Here is a 27,628-nt window from a genome sequence, read left to right as displayed (position 1 = left end):
CTACACTTACCTCTTAGTCACATTGGATGCTGAGAACCTACTTATAGGGTTCAGGCTCCCAGCAATCAGACACTGACCCCCCCCCCCCCCCCCCCCTTAAGAGCTTAACCATGGAGGCCCCTACTAATAGGAATTGTAGTTCCGCTGGGTGCACAAAGTTGTAGACAGAGCATTACACACCTATATGACACACTTGGGCAGATTTACTTACCCGGCCCTGTCGCAATCCCGCGGTGCGTTGTCCAACGAGGATTCGGGTCTGTCGCGATTCACTAAGATCGTGCGTCCAATTTCCTGCATGTGTCGCTTCCGCGCTGAGGTCCGCCAGAGTTCACCTTCTTCTTCCTGATGCGTGTGAGTGCTTGATCTTGCGACACAATTTAATTTTTGAAATTCTGCGGGTTGTCCGACGGCACGCCTCCCAATTTCTGTCTCATGCAAGCCGGTGCCGATGTGCCACGATCCAATCGTGCGCGCCAAAATCCCGGGGCAATTTGGCGCAAAACGGAAATATTCGGGAAACCCGATGGAATCATGGTCTGCAGACGCTTAATAAATGAGCCCCAATATGTTGTATTTTGTATCTCTTGGACACCTCTGGGTTCCGGATTCTATGACTTGCACTCAGCATGACACATGCTCCACCCATTTGTCAAGGTTTATTACTGGTGTCACCAGTAACATCATAATAAAGACTTATTCCCTCCTCATCACCTGCCTCCGGGGGAAAGGTTATAATAATTTGCAGCTCACTGTCCTTATAGAATTACAAAGCGGCTCCTCTATACCATGGTCCATTCTATTTCAGGATTATAAGCCGCGCTCCTAACCCACACAACTAATATTAGACCTTCCTTCCACAGTCTTAGAAGAGATATCTGATGTCCCCCAGCCCATGCAAGGCCGGATTTATCACATGCAATTTTTTTTTAAAAAAGGGTCACAAAAATTGTCTCAATCTTACAAGTTATCACAAAAATACAAACCTGCAACAAATACAAAAATTGTTACAAATCTGCCATTTAAAAGTTCCACCTACATCTACTTTCTGGAAAAAAAAGTGGGTAGGGCTTATCTAGAAGAATAATCCAGATAAGCCACACCCACTTCACACAATATTCAGATATGCACCCACCCACATTAGACATTAAACTAATGCCCCTACATCAAGATTTTTGCATCAAAAATAAATAAATTTTTTAAAAAAGGGTGCTGGGCTTATCTGGAGGGGCAGGTCTTCTCAAAGCCACAACCCATTTGTATAATATAGCTGATGCTCTGACTTTCTGGCACAGGGAGGACCAGAGATGTGCCTAGTTACTCCATTAAGACTATATACCACCAGTCAGGAGGAGTTCCTTTAAGGGGGTTTTGCAGCTATGACCTATATTTGGGCACAAGAAACCCACAGTTCAGTTCCCATTTGAGAAATTAGGAGACAAGCTGCAATTTCCTGGACCAGCCTCAGCTCAAACATTGGAGCTATACTCGCAACGGTGTAGATTCTAGAACCAGAATCCGGTGATCGGTGCTGGTCTTGAATGTCAGAATTCCACCGATCTTATATTGGGATATCAATATCATGTCTCTGGAAACCTCTTTAAGCTAATTAACAGAGAACATGAACCAAATTTATTGCAGTTGGACCAAACATGAGTGTGGATAAGTTTGCGGTGGCATATATTATACTGTGGGCGGCTAGACATGATGGAGGCCGGCGGCCGCTGTGTCTGGGGCACTGATTCATGTCTATAGAGAAACCCATCTTCAAGTTACAATAGGGAGTGAGGTCATTGGGATTGTGGTCTGCAGGGAGGATTGGGGGGGTTCTAGTATGTAGATGAAGCGATGGCTTCGGATCACAAACCTGGTCAGTATATTATCCAGACATGCCGTACCCCACAATGTATGGAGAATGAACTGCACAGGACCATCAGGTGATGTGAGGGTGTATGGCTGTCGTGTAGAGACACAGCCGCTCATTTACGTGGTTATTTCGGTTTGTATTATTGCCTCTACATGTTTTAGGTTACATCGAGTTTGCACAAGTGTTTATAAAACACAGGAACCCTGCAATTATATTCCTCTACTGCTCAGGTGTCTGTGGTATCAGGTCCACAAGCATTACATAATAGGAGAAATAACGTACGTAATCCGATGCTGGAGACGAATATCACATCTCATCATTTCACAAGTTCTCATAGAGCAGGAGGAGCTGAGCAGCTTGTACATAGTGTCCTATATGCAGGCAGCATGTTATAGAGTAGGAGGAGCTGAGCAGATTGTACATAGTGTCCTATCTGCAGGCAGCATGTAATAGAGCAGGAGGAGCTGAGTAGCTTGTACATAGTGTCCTATATGCAGGCAGCAAGTAATAGAGCAGGAGGAGCTGAGCAGCTTGTACATAGTGTCCTATATGCAGGCAGCATGTTATAGAGCAGGAGGAGCTGAGCAGCTTGTACATAGTGTCCTATCTGCAGGCAGCATGTTATAGAGCAGGAGGAGCTGAGCAAGATTGTACATAGTGTTCTATCTGCAGGCAGTATGTTATAGAGTAGGAGGAGCTGAGCAGATTGTACATAGTGTCCTATCTGCAGGCAGCATGTAATAGAGCAGGAGGAGCTGAGTAGCTTGTACATAGTGTCCTATATGCAGGCAGCATGTAATAGAGCAGGAGGAGCTGAGCAGATAGTACATAGTGTCCTATATGCAGACAGCATGTTATAGAGCAGGAGGAGCTGAGCAGCTTGTACATAGTGTCCTATATGCAGGCAGCATGTTATAGAGCAGGGGGAGCTGAGTAGATTGTCCATAGTGTCCTATCTGCAGGCAGCATGTAATAGAGCAGGAGGAGCTGAGCAGATAGTACATAGTGTCCTATATGCAGACAGCATGTTATAGAGCAGGAGGAGCTGAGCAGCTTGTACATAGTGTCCTATATGCAGGCAGCATGTTATAGAGCAGGGGGAGCTGAGCAGCTTGTACATGGTGTCCTATATGCAGGCAGCATGTTATAGAGCAGGGGGAGCTGAGCAGATTGTACCTAGTGTCCTATCTGCAGGCAGTATGTTATAGAGCAGGATGAGCTAAGCAGAGTGTACATAGTGTCTTATCCGCAGGCAGAATATCGTAGAGCAGGAGGAACTGAGTAGATTGTACATAGTGTCCTATCTGCAAGCAGCACATAGCAAGTTACCTGTAGATTAGACAAGATCACGGTTCACTAAGGGCTTTGCACATTCTTTCTAGTGGAAACTGCTTGTACAAAATGTGTCACACGCAATCGTTTAGGCTACATTCACACTAACGTATGGGGGACGTATATACGGCCGATATACGTCCCCCATAGGCAGCAATGGGCGCACGGCACCCTACGGGAGCGGTACGGTGCCGCACACGTGCGGCACCGTGCCGTTCCGTACCTGGGAAAAAGATAGGACCTGTCCTATCTTTTCCCGTAATACGGCGCTGTGCGCCATAGGTTGCTATGGAGAGGGGCGGGGGTGAGCTGCGCTCACCTCCTCCTCCTCCTCTCCCCGTACACTGCCGTTGCCCGCTACGGTACGGTACGGGCGGGCAACGGCAGTGTGAATATATCCTTCGTTACAGAGCAAATTAGGAGGTGTTCCAGTCAGTCGGACCGTGTGCCAGATTTAACATGAAAGTCCGACAGAAGTGTGTCATGCCCCCATGCTAAAGATAGACCAGAAAAAAATTTTCTGCACTCTGTTGGGGCAGTTCAGGGAGCGCCAGAATCATGAAGAACGCGCGTCAGAAATCACGAATCTGGCGCCCCCTGCACTATACACAGGACACTGCATGTAGTGCACTTTGAACCATTCTTAGTAAATGTTCCCCAATGTGCTGTAAGGCTTAGGAGCCAAGGTTAGTCCAGATTTTCTTTAATAACCATAAAATACCTCTATTAAAACGCCAAATATTCTAATTTCTCAAGCACCGACTGTGATTTATTGAGAAAATGGCTAAACATTTCTATATTTGGTTGTATAAATATAATACTATTATCAGATCTGGTCCCTTTGGCAACGGAAATCATGAGATGACTACACACAGAGTCTCAGGATATTTCACATTCCTCATGGACGTCCTGCAGATGTCACAGCAGACACAGATGGGAATATTGCTCCACCCTATGCTGCTTATAGCAGGAGATGCTGGGATGGATGAGACAAGCACACGGTGCACTAGGTTTGGGTGGGATCTTGAATCTTGCACCATGTATTATTCATAATAGACGATACATTAGTAATTCTGCAGGTTGTGGTTTGGAATGAATGGACATTCCGTCACTGTGTGTGGGCGGGGTAATCAGGACTCTCCCTGTCAATCACTGTGTGTGGGCGGGGTAATCTGGATTCTCCCTGTCAATCACTGTGTGTGGGCAGGGTAATCAGGACTCTCCATGTCAATGTCAAACCCTAGTAAGAGCAGTGTTAAATCGCTGCTAACTTTAGTAAGTGCTCCTAGAGCCTTTATTTCAGTGGACCGGTCCTCTTTAAAAGTAAATGCAGTTTTACTCCAAATAAACTAAATTCTTCGGTGCAACTCCCAAATTTCCAAGGCCTTAGCCAGATTAATGACTCAAGTTGACATAAATCTGGGAGGCCAAACAATGGGTCTCCCTGAAGACGGGTGTAAATCTCACCTGTGAATAAACGTGATTGGAGCTGGGGGAATGTGATGCCAGGCAGAAAGCAATGGGCGACCGCTCAAATTCCACACTCATTTTTGGATTACGGCGCAGAGACTACACTCTTGGGAACCACCTGTTCCCGACCGCAGACAATATTTCTATTGTCCGTAAGATGGGAATGGAGAGTCTCCATAGCAACCAAACATGAAATCGAGAAGACGTCTTTCTAAAGCCTTGAAAAGACTCCGAGATGCTAATGTTTCCAGATCAGAAAAGTCACAGCTGGACATGTGGAGGCACAGAAAATTTCACACCAAATCCCATATAATTCCACTGCCCCGCTGACTAGAACATGATCGAAGTCTACGGCTCCAGTTCCGGTGTCAAGTATATTAAGAGGTTCATTAGTCTATAAAACCAGACTCTTTTTTTTATCTTCTGAAATATCTTGAGAATCTATTACAGGCAGTCCCCGGGTTACATACAACATAGGTTCTGTAGGTTTGTTCTTAAGTTGAATTTGTATGTAAGTCGGAACTGTATATTTTATTATTGTAATCCCAACCAGAACTTTTTTGGTCTCTGTGACAATTGGATTTTAAAAATGTTGGGTTGTCATAAGAATCAATATTAACACTAAAGCTTCATTACAGACACCTGTGATAACTGTTATAGCTGATTATTGTAGCCTAGGACTAAAGTACAAGTACAAGTTTGTAACTAGGGGTCGTATGCAAGTTAAGTGTTCTTAAGTAGGGGACCGCCTGTAATGTGGAAAAAAAATCAGTATGGCAATGTCAATATTACAAATAATTATGGTACTGAAGAATATTTTCTGCTTTGTTGGGGTTTTTCAAGCGACTTTACAAGAGATGAGTCAGGCACAGGGGCTGCTGAGGAGAATTAATTTAGACGCCTATATCTTGGGTTCCACAGCACCTAGAACCACAGTTCTGGTATTGTATTAAAGAAGAAAATTTCAACTTTCAAACCACATCTGTTTGTGTTTGTGAGCTACAAAACTGTCGATATGGGCAGGTAAAATCATGTTTTGGAATAGGACCTGCACATAAAGATCCAATTTCCATACTATGGGGGGAATTTATTGTGTGACGGGAACACACACCCCTCAATCCCCTCAGTGTCCCGCCGGATACATCAAAAGGTTTAGGCAAAACTAGGCCAGGTCAGACCCGGCATAGTCCTGTCTGCAAACCCGTTCCTTCCCTGTGCCCGCACACCCTCTGCTGATGGCCGTGCCTCTCCGCGCCAACAGAGCGTAGTCGCAATAATGTACCTTTGTAGCTCCTAGAGCCACAAGTGTGATACAATTTTAAAGACGAGATTCTCTTTAATCTGATACCAGAACCATGGTTCCAAGTACTATAAAGCCCATTTATAGTACTTGCAAAAGAGGAGTCCGGTTTAGAGGCTGGTGAAAGATGCGGAGTGTCACTTTAGATACTTATATCTTGGTTTCTATAGTACCAAAAAACTGTTTTACCCCATTAAAACTACTAGTCCCCTCAAGGAGGGTATGAAATGTCCATTTTAGAATTGCCTCGTTTATGTGAAATCTCACCTATTGAGATATAAAAATAAAATCTCCCTAAAAGTCAGGCAAATATGATATTTTCACATTAGACAAGTCGAGTTTAGTGACTGCAGGGGTAGTTTCACTTAAGAAACTCCCATCTTTTGTTCTATAGAACCTAGTAACGTGTGGTGTTCTATTAAAGATAAGGAATTTATCTTTCAGATTACAACAGGCTTATAGCTTTGTGATTTATAGAAGCGGAAATACAGGCAACCTAAAACATAGTTGGAAATGTGAACAGCAGATAAGATCCATCTCCTGCCTATTTATTAACTGCCACTGAACCTGATGTGATCTGAAAGATGAGATTCTTATCTTTTATATGACAACAGTAGCATTTTTCTAGGTGCTATAGAACAGAATATAGCGGCTTCTGAAGTGACACTCCCCCTGCAGCCTCTAAACTTGACTCATCTCATGTGAAAAAAAGTCATATTTGCCTTACTTTGGGGGAGATTTTTTTTTATAGGTAAATGAGTGAGATTTCACACAAAAGAGGGAAATCAAAGAGGACATTTCATATCTGACCTGAGGGGTAGTAACTTAGTGGGGTAAAACCTAGTGACCTGTTCCCTTTAAGTCACTCTTATTGTAAATGTAGATTTAACGTGAAGCGCTCGGATTCTCAGTCTTCGAATCTTTTATCTTCACAAATTCTAGAAGCCTTGGAGGGTTCCGTTAAATCTGTGTGTAACACTTAAAGATCTAAGTGAGAACTACTTTGCACTTCATTAAAAATTCAATTAGGTTCACAGTTTTCACAGGAAGGTTTGCGTGGGGACACGTCGGATAGCTGACACAACGGCGTGCAATCCTATAATGGCGCTCTATTTTTCGCAGGTCCTTACCTCAGCGTGTCCACCAGAAGTAAGAGTCTTGTTGCAATGCTCGCACTTTAGGCAGAACTTGTGCCAATCTTTCCCCAATGAGGTCACCTTCTCCGCTGCAGAAACAAGACAGAAGACGATTTACACAAACTGGTATAAAAGACGCGTGCGGTTACATAGTAACAAGGAAAAGCCAACGAAAAAGTGACAAATACAGCATTTTCACATACATAAAGTTGGGTCAATATAATCCAATGTACATAATACAACTAAAGTTTGAAGTGTGAAAAACGTCAATATCGTACGTTGATTTAATGATAAAAAGCCTTTAAAAGGGAAAAAAAAAATTGGAAAGAGTCTTTGCTGTGCAGGACCAAGCGACATGTTTACAAAGACTCATCCTTTGGCTACAAATAACAGGATTTTAATACTTTTGCTAAAAATGGACTAAATAGGAAAAAGTTACATTTTCCATTTCAAGCAGCGACTGTAAATCAACACAAACCGCTTAAAACATTAGAAGCAAATCCCCTAAAAATCCATATTTATATCAGTGTCTAAATATAGCAACCATAAAAACCTTTTCATAGTCCTACACAGGGCGGCACAGTGGCTTAGTGGTTAGCATTACAGCCTTGCAGCACTGGTATCCTGGGTTCAAGTCAACATCTGCAAAGAGTTTGTATGTTCTCTCCGTGTTCGCGTGGGTTTCCTCCGGGTCCTCTGGTTTCCTCCCACACTCCAAAATATACTGGTAGCTTGATTACATTGTGAGCACCATAGGGCTTGGGACTGATTTGACAAGATCTGTGGAGTGCTGCGTAATCTGTGTGCGCTATATAAATAAAGGAATTATTATCTTTGCTGTCTAGGGCAGTGATTTTCAACCTTTTTTGAGCCGCGGCACACTTTTTATACTTAGAAAATCCTGGGGTACACCACCAATCAAAATAGCACAAAATGACACTAAAACAGTCATAAAAGGCCTCCCTTTACTAGTTAAGAGCCCCTAGCGGCCTCCCTTTACTAGTTAAGAGCCCCTAGCGGCCTCCCTTTACTAGTTAAGAGCACCTAGCGGCCTCCCTTTACTAGTTAAGAGCCCCTAGCGGCCTCCCTTTACTAGTTAAGAGCCCCTAGCGGCCTCCCTTTACTAGTTAAGAGCCCCTAGCGGCCTCCCTTTACTAGTTAAGAGCCCCTAGCGGCCTCCCTTTACTAGTTAAGAGCCCCTAGCGGCCTCCCTTTACTAGTTAAGAGCCCCTAGCGGCCTCCCTTTACTAGTTAAGAGCCCCTAGCGGCCCCCCTTTACTAGTTAAGAGCCCCTAGCGGCCCCCCTTTACTAATTAAAAGGCCCTAGAGGCCCACCTTTACTAATTAAAAGGCCCTAGAGGCCCCCCCTTAACGCGGCACACAGGTTGGAAATCACTGGTCTAGGGGGTCTCCGCTGCAGTCTAAGATGTGACCATCCAAGTAATAGTCACATGGTCATAGCTGAGAAATACACAGGCCTCATACATATCAGACATTTCATCCTCTGCACACAAGGCAGCAGAGGGGAGACCATAAAAAGTTCCCATAGTCCTACAGCCGTTTCATTCTAATGCAGTCTAGGGTGGAACCATGCCCCAAGCAATAGTCTCATGTTTATAGCCTAGAAATACACAGGCCTCAAAATGTTCTCATAGTCCTACATAACTTCCAGTCTAAGGTCTCGCTTATAGTCAACGATATGTCCATGCTCCAGGTAGTGGAAGCAATTGTCTCATAGTTATAGCCTAGAAATACACAGGCCTCATAAATAATATCACACATGATATCCAATGCACAGGTGACAGAGGTGAGATCATACAACTTCTCATACTCCTACAATCCTTTGAGTCTAGAAGGTTTCCACTGCAGTCTAGGATGTGTCCATGGTCCAAGCAATAGTCTCATGGTTGTAACTCAGAAATACACAGGCCTCATACTTAATAATAATACTCTCTGCATAGAGATAAGGCCCCCGTGGTCATGTCACCACTACCCTCTGGTCTATTTCCCAAGGTAATTGGAAAACCCCTTTAAATATTCATATTATATAGACTATGTATGTGGCATAGAGGATCTCCATTGCCTTTAAGAAGTGTTACACTGTATTTTAGAAGCCTTCACTGTCCAAATCTCTTTAATCCCAGACAGGAGACTTCTAATAGCGCTTCAGTGGCCTCTCATATATAGGGAACATATTGAGTTGAGGTTTTGCACACGTTTATGTTATTTATGGACACAGACGAGTTCGGTCTCCAGGTTCCTGTTATACATCATCATTGTCTCGCAGACACTTGGCCTCATCAGCGCCCGCAGGGTGTGATCCTCACTACACGTGCCAGCCTCTTTCCTTCGTTTACTGGTATATTCCTATGAAAAAAAGGGCTTTTCATGGGAGAAATGACCTTATTTCCTGTAAGTGCTATAAATAAGTGACTGCTGCGCTCCCCGTTCTTTCCACATGTCGTGTCACAGTGTCCTATAAGCAGCAGGAGACACCACACACGTTACTGGGAATAAGCCGATACCCAGGAGTAGGGAGCTGCTACTATACACTTACAATACGTCTAAGGTGAAGGTTACACCGGGACGTGTAGTTATTTCCCCACATGGTAAATTAATAACATTTACACATCCAACCTAGACAGAGATTTGTATAAATATCAAGAACTGAGAAGATATGTCCATATTACATCTTACTGCGCTAATATAAAGCAGTGCTATAATACACCGAGCATATAGTGTATTATCCCTGTACTGTGACATCACTGCGTGTATGATCCCTGTACTGTGACATCACTGCGTGTGTGATCCCTGTACTGTGACATCACTGCGTGTGTGATCCCTGTACTGTGACATCACTGCGTGTGTGATCCCTGTACTGTGACATCACTGCGTGTGTGATCCCTGTACTGTGACATCACTGCGTGTGTGATCCCTGTACTGTGACATCACTGCGTGTGTTATCCCTGTACTGTGACATCACTGCGTGTGTTATGCCTGTACTGTGACATCACTGCGTGTGTTATCCCTGTACTGTGACATCACTGCGTGTGTTATCCCTGTACTGTGACATCACTGCGTGTGTTATGCCTGTACTGTGACATCACTGCGTGTGTTATCCCTGTACTGTGACATCACTGCGTGTGTTATCCCTGTACTGTGACATCACTGCGTGTGTTATCCCTGTACTGTGACATCACTGCGTGTGTTATCCCTGTACTGTGACATCACTGCGTGTGTTATCCCTGTACTGTGACATCACTGCGTGTGTTATCCCTGTACTGTGACATCACTGCGTGTGTTATCCCTGTACTGTGACATCACTGCGTGTGTTATCCCTGTACTGTGACATCACTGCGTGTGTTATCCCTGTACTGTGACATCACTGCGTGTGTTATCCCTGTACTGTGACATCACTGCGTGTGTTATCCCTGTACTGTGACATCACTGCGTGTGTTATCCCTGTACTGTGACATCACTGCGTGTGTTATCCCTGTACTGTGACATCACTGCGTGTGTTATCCCTGTACTGTGACATCACTGCGTGTGTTATCCCTGTACTGTGACATCACTGCGTGTGTTATCCCTGTACTGTGACATCACTGCGTGTGTTATCCCTGTACTGTGACATCACTGCGTGTGTTATCCCTGTACTGTGACATCACTGCGTGTGTTATCCCTGTACTGTGACATCACTGCGTGTGTTATCCCTGTACTGTGACATCACTGCGTGTGTTATCCCTGTACTGTGACATCACTGCGTGTGTTATCCCTGTACTGTGACATCACTGCGTGTGTTATCCCTGTACTGTGACATCACTGCGTGTGTTATCCCTGTACTGTGACATCACTGCGTGTGTTATCCCTGTACTGTGACATCACTGCGTGTGTTATCCCTGTACTGTGACATCACTGCGTGTATTATCCCTGTACTGTGACATCGCTGTGTGTATTATCCCTGTACTGTGACATCACTCTGTGTATTATCTCTGTACTGTGACATCGCTGCGTGTATTATCCCTGTACTGTGACATCACTGCGTGTGTTATCCCTGTACTGTGACATCACTGCGTGTGTTATCCCTGTACTGTGACATCACTGCGTGTGTTATCCCTGTACTGTGACATCACTGTGTGTGTTATCCCTGTACTGTGACATTACTGCGTGTATTATCCCTGTACTGTGACATCACTGTGTGTATTATCCCTGTACTGTGACATCACTGTGTGTATTATCCCTGTACTGTGACATCACTGTGTGTATTATCCCTGTACTGTGACATCACTGTGTGTATTATCCCTGTACTGTGACATCACTGTGTGTATTATCCCTGTACTGTGACATCACTGTGTGTATTATCCCTGTACTGTGACATCACTGTGTGTATTATCCCTGTACTGTGACATCACTGTGTGTATTATCCATGTACTGTGACATCACTGTGTGCATTATCCCTGTACTGTGACATCACTGTGTGTATTATCTCTGTACTGTGACATCACTGTGTGCATTATCCCTGTACTGTGACATCACTGTGTGCATTATCCCTGTACTGTGACATCACTTTGTCCATTTCCTATGATTAGAGTAAATTAAATAATCATTAACTTTCCATATTGTAAAATAGTTTCTTATGGTTCTCATGGTGGAGTAGGATAAATGTGGCTTTTCTATGGTTGTTTGTTTCCTGATGTGCTGTTACATAAGTCTCCTAAATACCAGTAGTATCTGGGGCAGTGACTGTGGAGACTGCTAATAATGCCATCACCTAACACACAACCTCATCTTTTTATAGGTTCCTGGTATTTTAGCAAAAACCCTCAAATCATTTTCGTAAATGCCAGTGGATCTTATAGTTGAGGGGAGGCTTATTCCTGGGCACGACCTACACCCCCGGGCAGGACATTGCCGCGTCCTCCTGCAGGACAATCACCTTGCTGTATGTACATGCATGCGCTCGGCTCCTGTACTCGGCTCCAGACGGGGGAAACAACATGCACAAAGCTGAAGCCTCATAGACTCTCCCTGGAGGGACCAAACCAGGTCATGCAGGAGCTAAAAATAGCAGCAATGGACATATGTAAGGAGAGGGCAACATCATTACATACAGGATCAGACACTGATGGGACTGGGAGAGTATAAAGCGATGAGGGGCACAGTCACATAAGGACCATCATGTTTTATGTCATGATTATAGTTCCCATAATATCTGTGGACATAGAAAGCAGGAAAGGTTCAATACATCTGGTGCTGTGATCACAGTCACTCAGGGGGCGGGCCCTCTGTTTTTGGACTCCTTCCCTTTACTCTGATTGAGGACTTCAGTGGGTCAGTATTAATATTTATTGCCTGGACTGAGCGATAATGGAAATGTAGTATTTGGATTCTGGGGTGGTATATAGTTCTGTACTGGGGTATTTATAATTTCTGGGGTGGTATATAGTGGGGAGAGAAAAAGAGCTGCACTGCATCTTACATCACACAATGATCTACTGCTGCTTGGCTACATTATATAACCAACTCGAGGTTCTTGGTTACATTTTGATCAAATTGTATAAGTCCACCAACCACTTCACTGTGACCTCGTTGTGCTGGGTCCCTACGCTATTATGTGCGGCATCACGTGGTATCTACCACTGTTGCAGCTCAGCACCTGCAGGGACCAAGACCCGGTTGCCCCCCAGCACCCATACTGGCAGGCATAGCCCCCATGGCTCCGGGCTCCCACCAGCACCGCATCACAGAAGGGGTGGACGCCATGCAATACAGCACCATGTGAACAAGAAATAAGTCTCACCATGTGTGCGGTTCTTTTTCTCTCCCCATGGTTAGTGGCTTATACAATTTGATCAAAATGTAACTAAGAACCTTGAGTTATATAATGTAGCCAAACGGCAGTAGATCATTGTGTGATGTGTGGTGTGCAGTCCAGTACTTTTTCTCTCCCCATTATATACCACCCCGGAAATGATAAATACCCCAGTACAGCTCTAAATACCAGTCCAGCAATGATAAATACCCAAGTACAGAACTAAATAACATAATATAGTGCTGAACTGGGGTATTTATCATTACTGGGGTGATATTTGGAGCTGTATTGGGGGTATTTATCATTTCAGGAGTGGTATATAGTGCTGTATTGGGGTATTTATCATTACTGGGGTGATATTTACTGTAGTAGTGTGGTTTTTAGCATTACTGGTGTGGTATATAGTGTTGTACGGGAGTATTTAGCATTACTGGTGTGGTATATAGTGTTGTACGGGAGTATTTAGCATTCCTGGGGTGGTATTTAGTGCTGTACTGTGGTATATATAATTTTTGTAATACCATTTACCGCTGTACAGTGTTATATATTTGAGGTGGTATGTCATGCTATATTGCGGTATTTGTAATTTCTGGGATGGTATTTAGTGGTGTATTGAGATATTTATCAATTCTAGGGTGATATTTAGTGCTGTACTGTAACTTTTTTTATATCTTTAATATATCTTTTGTATATGGTATTTTGTGCTGTGGTAGTTTTTTACACCTCAGATAGTGGAAAGTGAATAGTGCTAATAATACCCTTATGTATATATAATGGGACAATCCCATACAGAATATGATGGCAATATAGAGACAATAGAAAACAATCATAGATATGTAACGTTTCCGTCCATTTACTAAGAATAAAAGCACAAAATAAAAGAAAAAGAGCAATTCTTCAATGTCTGCCACACATAATGATGAATGCTCTCCCCTGTGACATCGCCCGCACACAGTATATCCACCAGTTTACTCTATTATTGTCTGAGATGCAGCTGCAGACCCAACCTCTACGACCCGAGAGCCACTCGACCCGTGTATAAATAGTAATAGGATGCCCATCTGGAAACCCATTCACTGATGACTCCCAAAGGTGATGACATCAACCTCAACAATGATAGGAAACACGAGCGATAGCAGGAGGGGCGGCAGGAAGTCAGAGTCAGGGAGTCTCCTCCTGATATCAAAGGCTTTATCCTCCTGATGGCCTGTAGGCCCTCAATATTAGACTGACAGGGGACGACTCCTGGTACTGAGGCCTGTGCCGGCTGCGTCTCTCATAGGTCTAATCCTGGCTGATTATACAGGGCAGGAAAATGTCTCATTACGGCAAAGACTTTTTTTCGGGACGAAATTGGGATATGAAGAAAGAGAAAAGTTTCATGGTGCCAACAACATCTTAAGTTACACCCAGAGGAATATCTAGGTTTTGCAGCCAGCTATACGTCAGGTTTCTAGGTTTCTCTCCAGCCCGTACTGTTCTTGACAAATTAGTGATGGAAGTTTCCCCCTGATGATATGCGAATGAAGTTTTCTACGACCAGGTGGGCGGTCCTACAATGGAGCAGACAGCGCCCACTTGACACTGTCCAGGCGGCTAATTAGCATATTGGTTAATGAAACTTACATCACGGATGGCTCAAGAATGGTAGGGACTAGAGCAGTGATGGTGAACCTTTTAGAGACCAAATGCACAAACTACCATCCAAACCCACTTATTTGGGACATAGTGCCAACACGCCAAATTAGTCACTAACTTATTGCTCCCTGCCTGTTGTTGTAGCTTCCAATCGTATCAGTGTCCTGAGGACCCCAATACAGTAGATAGGAGGACAAATTCAAGGTCTGCTGAACAGGAAGAATACAATGATTATTTAGAGCTAAAAGCTTTAGATCAAAGCTTTAAAATAGCATTGAGCGTGACAAGTCCTGGGCTGCCTAGGAGTGCAAGTAGATACCTTGAGTTCTCTTTGGTGATGGCCTGGGTGCCCATAGAGAGGGCTCTGAGTGCCACCTCTGGCACCCGTGTCATAGTTTGCCACCACTGGACTAGAGGAAGAATTCCAACTGTGCCGTATTCACCGGGGCAATGGCTATTAGAGGATCCAGAGATTTAGTAAAGGTGATGAATGGTCCTCTTTAACCCCTTAATGCATTATGACATATATATATGCTGTAATGAATTGCGGTTGAATGAAGAGGGTTCACGGGCTAAGCCCTCGTCATACATTGTGGGCAACCGGTGTTAATCATTTACCTGACACCAGCAAAGCCGCCACCAGCAGGTACATTGTATTTTAAAAAAAATATTATAAAAAGTGATCAAAAAGGTCATACCGTCCCCAAAATGGTAGCAATGTAAATGTCATTAGATCCTGCAAAAAAATGAGACCTTGTAAAAGGTTTGTATGCTGAAGTATAAAAAAAAAAGTTATAAAAGTGGCAGAATAGGGCAAAATAAAAAAATTATTATGTAAAAATGGGTTTCAATCTTTTAAAGTGTAATAAAACCTATATAAATGTGTTATCATACCAACCTAATGAATAAAGTAGAATGAGTAAAGTACAGTGAAAGCTGTAAAAACAGTTTCCACAATAAAATGGAGCAAAATGCGTAATTGTTACAATTTCATCGTATTTGGAATACGAGAATGGAATACGAAACGCTGTCACTAGGAAGTGCAGTTTGTTACACAGAAAACAAGCCCGCACACAGCTCTGTAAACAGAAAAATAAAAACCAATGTACGATGTTAATGAAAAAAAAAAAGCATAAAATGGTCAAGTCCTTTAAGGGATTGAGTAATGAAATCACAAAAAGTTTTTCTGAGAGCTCAGCACTGCTCCCCCACTCCTCAGGCCTGGCATGAATTACACGTCCACTGATAGCGTCCACTAAGCGACGGGAACAAAAACAGTCCAGATAAAACTTACATTTACAGGCAGTCCGTGGGTTACATACAAGATAGGTTGTACTTAAATTGAATTTGTATGCAAGTCGGAACTGCATATTTTATAATTGTAGCTCCAGACAAATTCTTTTTTTTTGTCCCAGTGACATTTGGATTTTTTAAAATTTTTTTGCTGTAATGGGACCAATGATTATTAATAAAGCTTCATTACAAGACATTCATTACTTACAGCCTGGAACTAAAGTAAAGCATCCAGAGAGCTTCACCAGAGGTCACAGGGGGCAGAGGGGGTCGTCTGTAAGTACGGTGTCCTTAAGTAGGGTACCACTGCAAAAACTCACCACTGTGCAAAGAGCTACAGCACACGCGTTTCCAGCAATCAATGCTCTTAGTTCTTACATATCTCTCTGTATGTGATGGGTTTCTAGTCCACAGACGCTTTATAGCCTTTCTGGGTTTCACTTGGATTCAATGTCTGAGACTGATCAAAGTAAGTTCAGTACTCGACTATTTCTATATAAAGTGAAAGGCATGAGCAATGCTTTAGTCAAACTCTCCTGGGATGGAGTCTATGGATCCAGGTTGTAGTGACTAGTTGTGGTCCCAGTTGTGGATCCACTAGCAATCATTTATTTATCATCTAACCTTCCCAAGCGACAGGACCCATTACTGAGAACAACATGTTATCCTCCACGTCTTGCAGCCTGGATACAAGATGACATAAAACTGAGGTAATTTGCCAAATAACGACAAATGGGACTTCCATTAGTGCCTCTGTACGCATGCCAACCTGCGCATGGCTCTATGCCAGAGTTTGCTGATGTGCCATGCCTCGCATATCCTCTATGCTACAGAGCTTCTCTCTACTCTCACACCGCTGCTGGGGTGTCAACGTATGACACTAACTAGTAATAGATCTTCAAATGGAAAACAGAATGGAAGAAGAGGATAGAGCAAGACAGAAGAGGAAGACAGAAGAGGAAGACAAAAGAGGAAGACAAAAGACAGAAGAGGAAGACAAAAGAGGAAGACAAAAGACAGAAGAGGAAGACAAAAGAGGAAGACAAAAGAGGAAGACAAAAGAGGAAGACAAAAGAGGAAGACAAAAGACAGAAGAGGAAGACAAAAGAGGAAGACAAAAGAGGAAGAGGAAGACAGAAGAGGAAGAGAGGAAGACAGAAGACAGAAGAGGAAGAGAGGAAGACAGAAGACAGAAGAGGAAGAGAGGAAGACAGAAGACAGAAGAGGAAGAGAGGAAGACAGAAGACAGAAGAGGAAAAGAGGAAGACAGAAGACAGAAGAGGAAAAGAGGAGGAAGAAGACAGAAGAGGAAAAGAGGAGGAAGAAGACAGAAGAGGAAAAGAGGAGGAAGAAGACAGAAGAGGAAAAGAGGAGGAAGAAGACAGAAGAGGAAAAGAGGAGGAAGAAGACAGAAGAGGAAAAGAGGAGGAAGAAGACAGAAGAGGAAAAGAGGAGGAAGAAGACAGAAGAGGAAAAGAGGAGGAAGAAGACAGAAGACAAAAGAGGAAGAGGAGAAGGAAGACAAAAGAGGAAGAGGACAGAAGGGGAAGAGGAGAAGGAAGACAAAAGAGGAAGAGGAGGAAGAAGACAGAAGGGGAAGAGGAGGAAGAAGACAGAAGGGGAAGAGGAGGAAGAAGACAGAAGAGGAAGAGGAGGAAGAAGACAGAAGGGGAAGAGGAGGAAGAAGACAAAAGAGGAAGAGGAGGAAGAAGACAAAAGAGGAAGAGGCGGAAGAAGACAGAAGGGGAAGAGGAGGAAGAAGACAAAAGAGGAAGAGGAGAAGGAAGACAAAAGAGGAAGAGGAGGAAGAAGACAGAAGGGGAAGAGGAGAAGGAAGACAAAAGAGGAAGAGGAGGAAGAAGAAGACAGAAGGGGAAGAGGAGGAAGAAGACAGAAGGGGAAGAGGAGGAAGAAGACAGAAGAGGAAGAGGAGGAAGAAGACAGAAGGGGAAGAGGAGGAAGAAGACAAAAGAGGAAGAGGAGGAAGAAGACAGAAGAGGAAGAGGAGGAAGAAGACAAAAGAGGAAGAGGAGGAAGAAGAAGACAAAAGAGGAAGAGGAGGAAGAAGACAGAAGGGGAAGAGGAGGAAGAAGACAAAAGAGGAAGAGGAGGAAGAAGACAAAAGAGGAAGAGGAGAAGGAGAAGGAAGACAAAAGAGGAAGAGGAGGAAGAAGACAGAAGGGGAAGAGGAGGAAGAAGACAGAAGGGGAAGAGGAGGAAGAAGACAGAAGGGGAAGAGGAGAAGGAAGACAAAAGAGGAAGAGGAGGAAGAAGACAGAAGGGGAAGAGGAGGAAGAAGACAGAAGGGGAAGAGGAGGAAGAAGACAGAAGAGGAAGAGGAGGAAGAAGACAGAAGGGGAAGAGGAGGAAGAAGACAAAAGAGGAAGAGGAGGAAGAAGACAAAAGAGGAGGAAGACAGAAGACAGAAGAGGAGGAAGACATAAGAGGAAGAGGAGGAAGGCAGAAGAGGAAGACTGAAGAGGAGAAGGAAAAAGGAGGAAAAAGAGGTAGAAGAAGAGTGATGGAAAGTACAGAAGAGGAGTAACAACGCTGCCCAGAAAAGAAGTAAACCTATAAAATTAATTTTAAGACATTTTTGAGACTTTTAGTAAAAGGTCATCTCAAAATTACAGCAGAAACAGCAAATTCCATAAAGAGAATAAATATTATGTCAGACGTAGAATTCTATTAGCGACGTCAGGGGGGAGAAGGTCAGCGCAGTCTGAATTATTCACATTTTAATCTAATAGGATCTCTGCTCTAAATGGAAACCAGTAGTTACATAATTCAATTTCCTTGTTACAGTAATTACCGGTACATGGTACGAGCGATCCTCTGGTGAGACGGCAAGATAAAATGAATTTATCACTCCTAGGAAAGAGCTAACCAGTCTATGGCCGGGTCACTAAATCCACAGGCGTCACAGATAGCGGTCGTATATTTCACTAGGACAATGTGCAAAATAAATTATACGTAGCTTACATGAGGTAAGGAAGCATCCGGGGTCCCTGCTCACCTGGGGACAGACTCCTGCCGAAACTAATCCCCTATTCTAAGGGAGAGTACTAGGCACATTTATAAAAAAAAGTGTGGATTAACTGTGACATCATCTATTGTCAGTAGTGATGTAATGATGGGTCAGTGTTATCTATATAGTGGTCATAGTACAGGGAGGGGGAGGATATAAGCTGTGACATCATCTATTGTCAGTAGTGATGTAATGATGGGTCAGTGTTATCTATATAGAGGTCATTGTACAGGGAGGGGGAGGGGATAAGCTGTGACATCATCTATTGTCAGTAGTGATGTAATGATGGGTCAGTGTTATCTATATAGAGGTCACTGTACAGGGAGGAGGAGGAGATAAGCTGTGACATCATCTATTGTCAGTAGTGATGTAATGATGGGTCAGTGTTATCTATATAGAGGGCATTGTACAGGGAGGAGGAGATAAGCTGTGACATCATCTATTGTCAGTAGTGATGTAATGATGGGTCAGTGTTATCTATATAGAGGTCATTGTACAGGGAGAGGGAGGGGATAAGCTGTGACATCATCTATTGTCAGTAGTGATGTAATGATGGGTCAGTGTTATCTATATAGAGGTCATTGTACAGGGAGGGGGAGGAGATAAGCTGTGACATCTATTGTCAGTAGTGATGTAATGATGGGTCAGTGTTATCTATATAGAGGTCATTGTACAGGGAGGGGGAGGACTCAGTAGAGGACAATGTGAAATTTTGCATGTTGTGGGCAATGTATGTGACAATGGAAATGTCACGGCATAAGTGGAATCTCTATAAAGTGCCCACCCATGGCAGACTGTAGATGGAAATGTCAGCAGCAGGGGCTGGGTAAGTCCAATGTGTGAATTCTGCTGTTATCTCCCTTGCGATGACACACGGTGTAATCATGTATCGGGCCCGGTGGGCTGCCTGACGTCACCTCTGTTATCTGTCACTTGTGGAAACTCTGGGATAAGCCTTGTCATTTCTGGCATAATGGGTACAATCGGAGTCATTATCATCCACTGTTCTGTACGTCTCGTACAACGGAAGAGTGGATTTACATAAACTATGGAGCCCGCTCTTAATAGGTTATCTGTTCATGGGAACGCTACAGAGCAACGGTAGTCAAGTTAGAAACTAAACCAATAACAAAACAGATTTAACCCCTGCCTCGCCTATAGATGCCAATTCAGAGAGCTACACAAGCATGGCCGCCTCTCCGGTCACCATTGTTATGATATAGAAGGCGGATTTAGAGGGCTTCATCATCTATATATCTATAAATATTCACCGCCTACCCATATCCTGCCTCGCCCTTTGGATTGTTTAGCTAGTAACAGCTTTTGGTTACATTTTCTATGTGTTACCAGAGCCCCTCCATGCTGTTATATCACAGTTACAGTGCACAGGAGCACAGCATGAAGTGCTGAGGGAGCAGGGTCATCTCCTGTTGTTGTTTTAATCTTTTTGCAAAATCTAGCGGCCCCATCTTTGACCACATTACGACTTTGTGGGGTTTTGGGTTAAAGGAAATCAACCACGTGGATTTAGTGGTTTTAACCCAAGCACGCTTACACACTGGCATATGACCCCAAAGAAGAAACGTGCTTCATTTAGCTGCTAATGGCATATTTTCCGGGAAGAAGGGCTTTTTAAAAAGTGCAAATGAGCCTCGGGGGCTCCTGTGTACGTAATAGAAGCCCCTTCTGGCTCCATCGGCTGCCAATTATTCACGCCATCTTTTGGCGCTTATACCCACCCCTCCTCCCTACCCTGCCAGAGAGCCGGTGACAGACGACTGAGCCAGAAGAGGCTTCTGTGAAATACAAAGGAGCCCCCAAGGCTTATTTGCATATTTGAAAAAGTCAATTTGCATGAAAAATTAGCCTTAAATAGCTAAATGAAGCACGGATCTTGTATCATGGGGCACACATCAGCGTGTAATAACACTTGGTTTACAATACTGCATTTATGTAGCCGATTTCCTTTGAGGCCATAGACTGTATACCCCGGTGTTTACTGCAAATGATCAGCTCTTCCTGAAAACTGTGGGATCTGCCAACGATTATCTACCGGGTATGGCTTTACTGACTCCATGGAAAATGTATAGGTTGTGTGTTCTCAGAGATAATGTTGCTTATGTTTTGCTATGTTTGGGACAGGCAGCGCCTGTGTAGCCTCTAGATAACATGTGTGATAGGACCGGCAACTTTTCCATGAACAGCTGTGGAAATTGCTGCAACTGATACCAGCAGTCTCCATATAAAACCCCAACAAAGACCTCGCTTCATGTCCATTATAAAAAATATTAACTATTTCATCCTTGGTCCTTCTACATCCTAAACGGTGGTAGGATGTATCAAGAATATACAAAGCATTGGCTACTAACCAGCACCATAGCTGACTACGAAGTGTAATGCATAAAGCAATGCTTAAAGGAGAGTTAAATATATCACCTATCCATAGGAGAGGTAAGAAACATTTCATTTTCAACCAACTTTGCAAAAATCCATACTACATATTACGAATATATTATAACAATATATCTTAGAGGAAGCAGCTTCATTTGGCTCCTATCCTCCCTCCTAACACGCTTTTGTGTCATGCTGAACTCCATCTTGCTGGCAGTGAGGTATCAGACTACATAGAGTCTATGAAGAGGGGAGGGGGGAGTGAGTCACAGCAGCTAGGTTTTCAGTAGCTTAGAGAGAATTGCACAGATGATGGTGGAAAATGAATCAGGATTCTTTGTTGAAAGGTCAAATTAGTTTTTTTTAGCTTTTATTTTTTTTTTTTACTACCATTCAAAATTTCTGAGAACATTTGCCAATTTTTTTTCTTTTTAAAAGGGAACCCGTCATGGCAATTTTGGACACTAAACCACCCACAGGCCCTTATACACCGGTGGTCTTGTGTTCAAAATCGATCCTATATTATTTTTAAGCATTCGGGACTTTAAAAAAAAAAAAATATATATATATATATACACTCACCTCGTCCCAACGCATTCCGGTAAGTGAAACTGCCATATTAGATCCAGGCACCGTGACTGTGGTAATATTCTTATATTTGTTATCCGTGGCCTCCTTCATTATGAAATCAACTTTTTAAATTATGCCAATGAGCCTGAAGGGCTCCTGGGGTGTTACCAGAGCCCATCCATGCTGTAACATCACAGGCTGTTACAGTGCACAGAAGCACTGCAGGAAGTGCGGAGGGAGCAGGGGAGGGGAAGACTGTGTAACAGCCTGTGAAGCTACAGCACTGAGCGGCTCCGGTAACACTTCTCCAAGCACTTCTAGCTTATTTGCATAATTTTAAAAGTTGTTATTAAAAGGAAAGAGGCCATGGATAGAAAATATAAAACAATTACCACAGTCACGGTGCCTGGATCTATGAGTAAGTGTCCCTGGTAGATTACCAAATTAATCCCTCTTGCCATGATGTACTAAACTAGTTTCTATGTTTAATGAATTTACCAAAAGGAAAAATATTCCAGCAAGCGCAAAACACTAGACGGTTATGAGAGGGCAATTTGCAGCTAATTCGATGTGACATTGTTTCTAATAGATAAGCAAAGTTCTCTGTCCCCAGCTGAGAAGCCGGCAGTGAATGACCTTGTTATTTTCTCCCCATGGAGGAAAAAGTCTGCAAGGGATCACTTAACACTGCTGCGCCTCCAGACTGATCGCTCCCAGGCCTGATACATGCCCTGGTCATTACTCCGTGTGCACATCCTCTATGCAAAGCAAACTCTTATACTGAGAAATAAATAGTAGAGCAGCCAAAGGGAGCATTCACAGGGCACAAAATACATGTTGGAACAATATTGTGTCTATGAAGTCTGTATCATAGTCCTAAGGCTGATGCTTCTGTTTATGGAGTGGTTTGCGAATTCTATAATGGAAGAGTCAGTGGAGTAACTAGGAGAGGCAGAGGTTTGCAGCTTTAATTTCACCATCAATGAAATCTTTTCTTAGGTGCATATGACCCCTAGAACATATAATCCTCAATGGAGGAAGAAGATATCTATAATCTCCAACCACAAGTGAAATTTCAGTTTTTGGGTTCGAATAACCGCTCATTCAGTGTAAGCCGATCACATACCCTTTGTAAGCCCTGTACACAGTGCAGTCTATATGCTGGAAAGGTTTTCTTCATCCCTTCCTTTAGTAAGGAGAAACATATCAATCCTGGTGAGGAGGACAAGGAGAAGTCACAGATTTACTAAGCTAAATGCTCCAGAATTCTGAATAAATCTGTACTAAAAGTTTTGCCAAAGGGGTGTGACTTTATGGGGATGGGTCCTGGGCCGTGGCGGCACGGCGGCTCTGGGTCATGATGTCACTTCGGCTCTTTATTACGTGGTCACATCAGCGCTTTGTCATGAGGTCAAGTCGGCTCTTTGTGATGAAATGTGTCATTATTTGATGCAGGAAACTGCTGTCAGCTTCCCTGTAAGAGCTACCGTATATACTCGAGTATAAGCCGACCTGAGTATAAGCCGAGACCCCTAATTTTACCACCAAAAACTGGGAAAATCTATTGACTCGAGTATAAGCCGAGGATGGGAAATGCATTGGTCACAGACCCCCCCCAGTATATAGCCAGCCAGTCCCCTATAATATACAGCACTGCCCCCAGTAGTATACAGCACCGCCCCCAGTAGTATACAGCACTGCCCCCAGTAGTATACAGCCCTGCCCCCAGTAGTATACAGCCTGTCCCAGCCTGCCCCCAGTAATATACAGCCCTGCCCCCAGTAGTATACAGCCTGTCCCAGCCTGCCCCCAGTAATATACAGCCCTGCCCCCAGTAGTATACAGCCTGTCCCAGCCTGCCCCAGTAATATACAGCCCTGCCCCCAGTAGTATACAGCCTGTCCCAGCCTGCCCCCAGTAATATACAGCCCTGCCCCCAGTAGTATACAGCCTGTCCCAGCCTGCCCCCAGTAATATACAGCCCTGCCCCCAGTAGTATACAGCCTGTCCCAGCCTGCCCCCAGTAATATACAGCCCTGCCCCCAGTAGTATACACCCTGTCCCAGCCTGCCCCCAGTAATATACAGCCCTGCCCCCAGTAGTATACACCCTGTCCCAGCCTGCCCCCAGTAATATACAGCCCTGCCCCCAGTAGTATACAGCCTGTCCCAGCCTGCCCCCAGTAATATACAGCCCTGCCCCCAGTAGTATACAGCCTGTCCCAGCCTGCCCCCAGTAATATACAGCCCTGCCCCCAGTAGTATACAGCCTGTCCCAGCCTGCCCCCAGTAATACACAGCCCTGCCCCCAGTAATATACAGCCCTGCCCCCAGTAGCATACAGCATAGCCCAGAATAAAAAAATAAGCTTATATACTCACCCTCCGGTGGCCCCGATGCGCAGCGTTGCTCCCCCGATGTAATCACGGCTCCTCTTCTGGCTTCCCGGCTGCTCTTCTTGCTTCAGCGTGCTGGGCGCCGCCATTGTTCTTTCCCGGGCGGCGTCTAGTATGACGCGCCGCGGCTGACGTCATACTAGGCGCTGCCCGCGAGAAGAACATGCCGGCGCCCAGCACACTGAAGCAAGAAGAGCAGCCGGGAAGCCAGAAGAGGAGCCGCGATGACATCGGGGGAGCAGCGCTGCGCATCGGGGCCACCGGAGGGTGAGTATATAAGTTTATTATTTTTTTAGTCCATTTTTAATTAATTTTTGGTAGTATTGACTCGTGTATAAGCCGAGGGGACGTTTTTTAAGAACATTTTTTGTGCTGAAAAACTCGGCTTATACACGAGTATATACGTAGGCTTTCAAAAACTGTCAGACTACATAGCTCTATTGCAAGTGTTATTATCCAGTCTACATCATCGTTGCTCTTCCCTGCTGACAGAAGGTGTTAAGAAGCTCGCTGCTAGTTGCACATCATATATATACACACAAGTTACTAATAAGCGAGTGATGAAGTGATATCTCACACACAGCTCTGAGAGACCCGACAACTGGTCAGAACTACACAGGAACCTCCATCATTACAAATTAGTAACTTCTCAACCTCTGACATTCCGGCCTTACGGCTTTATAGCGCGACATTTCCTCTATGTCCTAGATTTATCCTCAGAAATAGGGACTCCAGAGGAAATAAGGAGGGATGACCGGCTAAAATAATAGAGACTTCCAGGTCCACACATAAATGGAGTGCAGTACTTGCATCAAGGGGCCCCAGTGATTAGTGGGGGTCCCAGCAGACAGCCCCCCACCAATGTGTAAGCCGCCCCTCCCCTGTAATTGTAGTAGTGTGACAGCAGATAACATTGTTGCCCTGGTTAATGTACAACAAGTCCTGAATGAAAAAAAATGTCACGCTGCATTAATTTTCTGGAATGCAATTAAGAGCGGCCGCTAGATATTACTCACCCACACTAAGCAATCCTCCGAGAGGGCCCTACTAGGAGAGAATCGCAACGTAACCCATGACTGTGAATACGGCAGATGTGATTCATGGGTCCTACCTGGGTTACAACCTTCAAAACCTATTCTATAGTCTGTGAAAGCCTCAGCGAGACGACGGATTTACTGCAACGAGAATAATGTTATTTCAGAGGAGACGACGCCGTCAGCCCTAGTGATGCAGAAAGATGCAGGAATGGGAAGCCATGGGGCAGATTTACTCAACTCACACTCCTAAGGACGCACCGGATTTATCATCCAGCGTTAGTCCCGGTGATAAATCCGTTGCATTTTAGGTCCAGTATAAGTTTATACCATCTATTACTTGTATATTCTGGTGCAATCTACCATCACAATCCATCCTGATAAACCAGGGACACCTACTCATAGATCCAGGCACCGCGACTTCTTATATTTGTTATCCAAAATAATAAAAACTTTATTTATATAGCGCCATCATATTCCGTAGTGCTTTCATAGGGGACATACACAGATATAATATTACATTACACAGTACAGACAGTCATATGGAGTGATAGGAGTGAGGTCTTCTTCCTTCTGAAATCAAACTTTTAAAATTATGCTAAAGAGCCAAAAGGGCTCTGGGGGAGTTGCCAGAGCCCTATAATGTAGTTTCACAGACTGTTACCCGTCTGCCCCAGCTGTAATCTCACACAGTGGAAGGGATGAGTGCCTCTTCACAGTGTAACAGCCTGTGAAGCTACAGCACGGAGTGGCTCTGTTAACTCACCAGAACACTTCTGACTCATTAGCATAATTTAAAAAGTTGATTTTTAGAAGGAAGGAGGCTGTAGATAAGAAATATAAGAAGATTACTTCTTATATTCGTACAACTACTGCGAAATCCATCTATTACACAAACTCTCCTATTCCCACTTAAGTTATGGAGCAAGTGTCCTGCCAACCCATTCAATACTATGGTCGTGCTTTAAATAAGCGCTCTACTTCCTACAGCACTACTATTCACTGTCTATATTACTGTCGGAGATACCCGATCGCTGTACTCAGGACTTTCCAACACTCCCATAGTACCGAATGGAGCATCAGAACACATGCTCATTATATATCACTCCATTCAATTTTGTGACTGCTGACTTTCTCAGCAGTCGGATATTCACAGATCAGATTTCCTATATGCCAGAATAATGAGAGAGAGAGAGAGAGAGACTTTTAAAAGGCATTTTTATTACTTTCTGCAAATTCAAAAGCTTAAGTTCACTAAGATTACTATGCCTTTACACAATTTGGGACAGCCAATAAGATGAGGTCATGTCTGTAAGATTCTGATTTATTTATTGGTACGTGAGTTAATTAGAGACACACCCGTTGATGTATTTGAAGGTACACCTGAAACACACTGCTTCTTTGCACAAGTCTGTTTCATCCTTGGGTGCAATTTTCAGAAACCTGAAGATACCTCCTTCTTCCTTAAAAATAATTATATGTAAAACAAGATGGGAATGCCCAGCCATCATACTTCTCAGGAAGGAGATGGGTTTGGAGGAAAAATTGAGAAACCTGAGAACAACATCCCAACTGTGACACATGGGGGCGGCAGCAAGTTGTCAAGGGACTGGTGCACTTCACAAAATAGATGCATCAAGAGGAAAGAACCTTATGTGACAAATACTGAAGTAACATCTCAAGATATCAGCCAGGAAGTTAAAACAAATGGGTCTTTCAAATGGACAATGACCGGAAGCTACTGCCAAACTGGTTACATAGTAGTCTAAGGATAACAAAGTCATTGGGGGTCATTTACTAAGGGCCCGATTTGCATTTTCCCGGCGTGTTACCCGAATATTTCCGATTTCCATCGGGCCTGGCATGCAGGCGACGGAAATCGGGGGGCGTGGCCAAACGAAAACCCAACGGATTCGGAAAAACCGCCGCATTTAAAAAAAAAAAAAAAAAAAAATGTTGCGGGACTCGCGCTTACCTTCACCAGGTATAGGCCGGTGAACTTCAGTGCATTCCGGCAGGCCTCGGGAAACTTCAGCGCAGCAGCGCCACCTGGTGGACGTCGGAGGAACTACCTTAGGGAATCCCGGCCGGACCCGAATCCATCGCAGAGAACGCGCCGCTGGATCGGGAATGGACCGGGTAAGTAAATCTGCCCCAATGTTTTGGAGGGGCCATCACAAAGCCTTGATCTCAATCTTATTGAAAATCTATAGGCAAAGCAGAAAAGACTGATGAGAGCTAGGCGGCTAACTTCGGTGGTAGGTGCATCTAACGCATGTAAGGATAACCCTTTTTAGGGCTAATCCTTTACTCCCCTGTATCTTTTCTAAACTTTAATCAGGGTAATATGCAAATTTTCTAAAGA

General features: G+C 44.0%; 1 protein-coding gene across 1 annotated transcript in view; it reads right to left on the bottom strand.

The window, feature by feature from the left end:
* Window positions 1-27,628, bottom strand: part of CRIP2 (cysteine rich protein 2) — a 53,378-nt gene that overhangs the window by 13,440 nt on the left and 12,310 nt on the right. The window contains exon 2 of the mRNA XM_072115244.1: window positions 7,100-7,194. Within this exon, the coding sequence (XP_071971345.1) occupies window positions 7,100-7,194 (95 nt within the window). The remainder of the gene's footprint in view (window positions 1-7,099; window positions 7,195-27,628) is intronic.

This window comes from Engystomops pustulosus, chromosome 7, assembly GCF_040894005.1.
Source record: "Engystomops pustulosus chromosome 7, aEngPut4.maternal, whole genome shotgun sequence".
Taxonomy (NCBI): Eukaryota; Metazoa; Chordata; class Amphibia; order Anura; family Leptodactylidae; genus Engystomops; species Engystomops pustulosus.
This window is presented reverse-complemented; position numbering and strand designations above follow the sequence as displayed.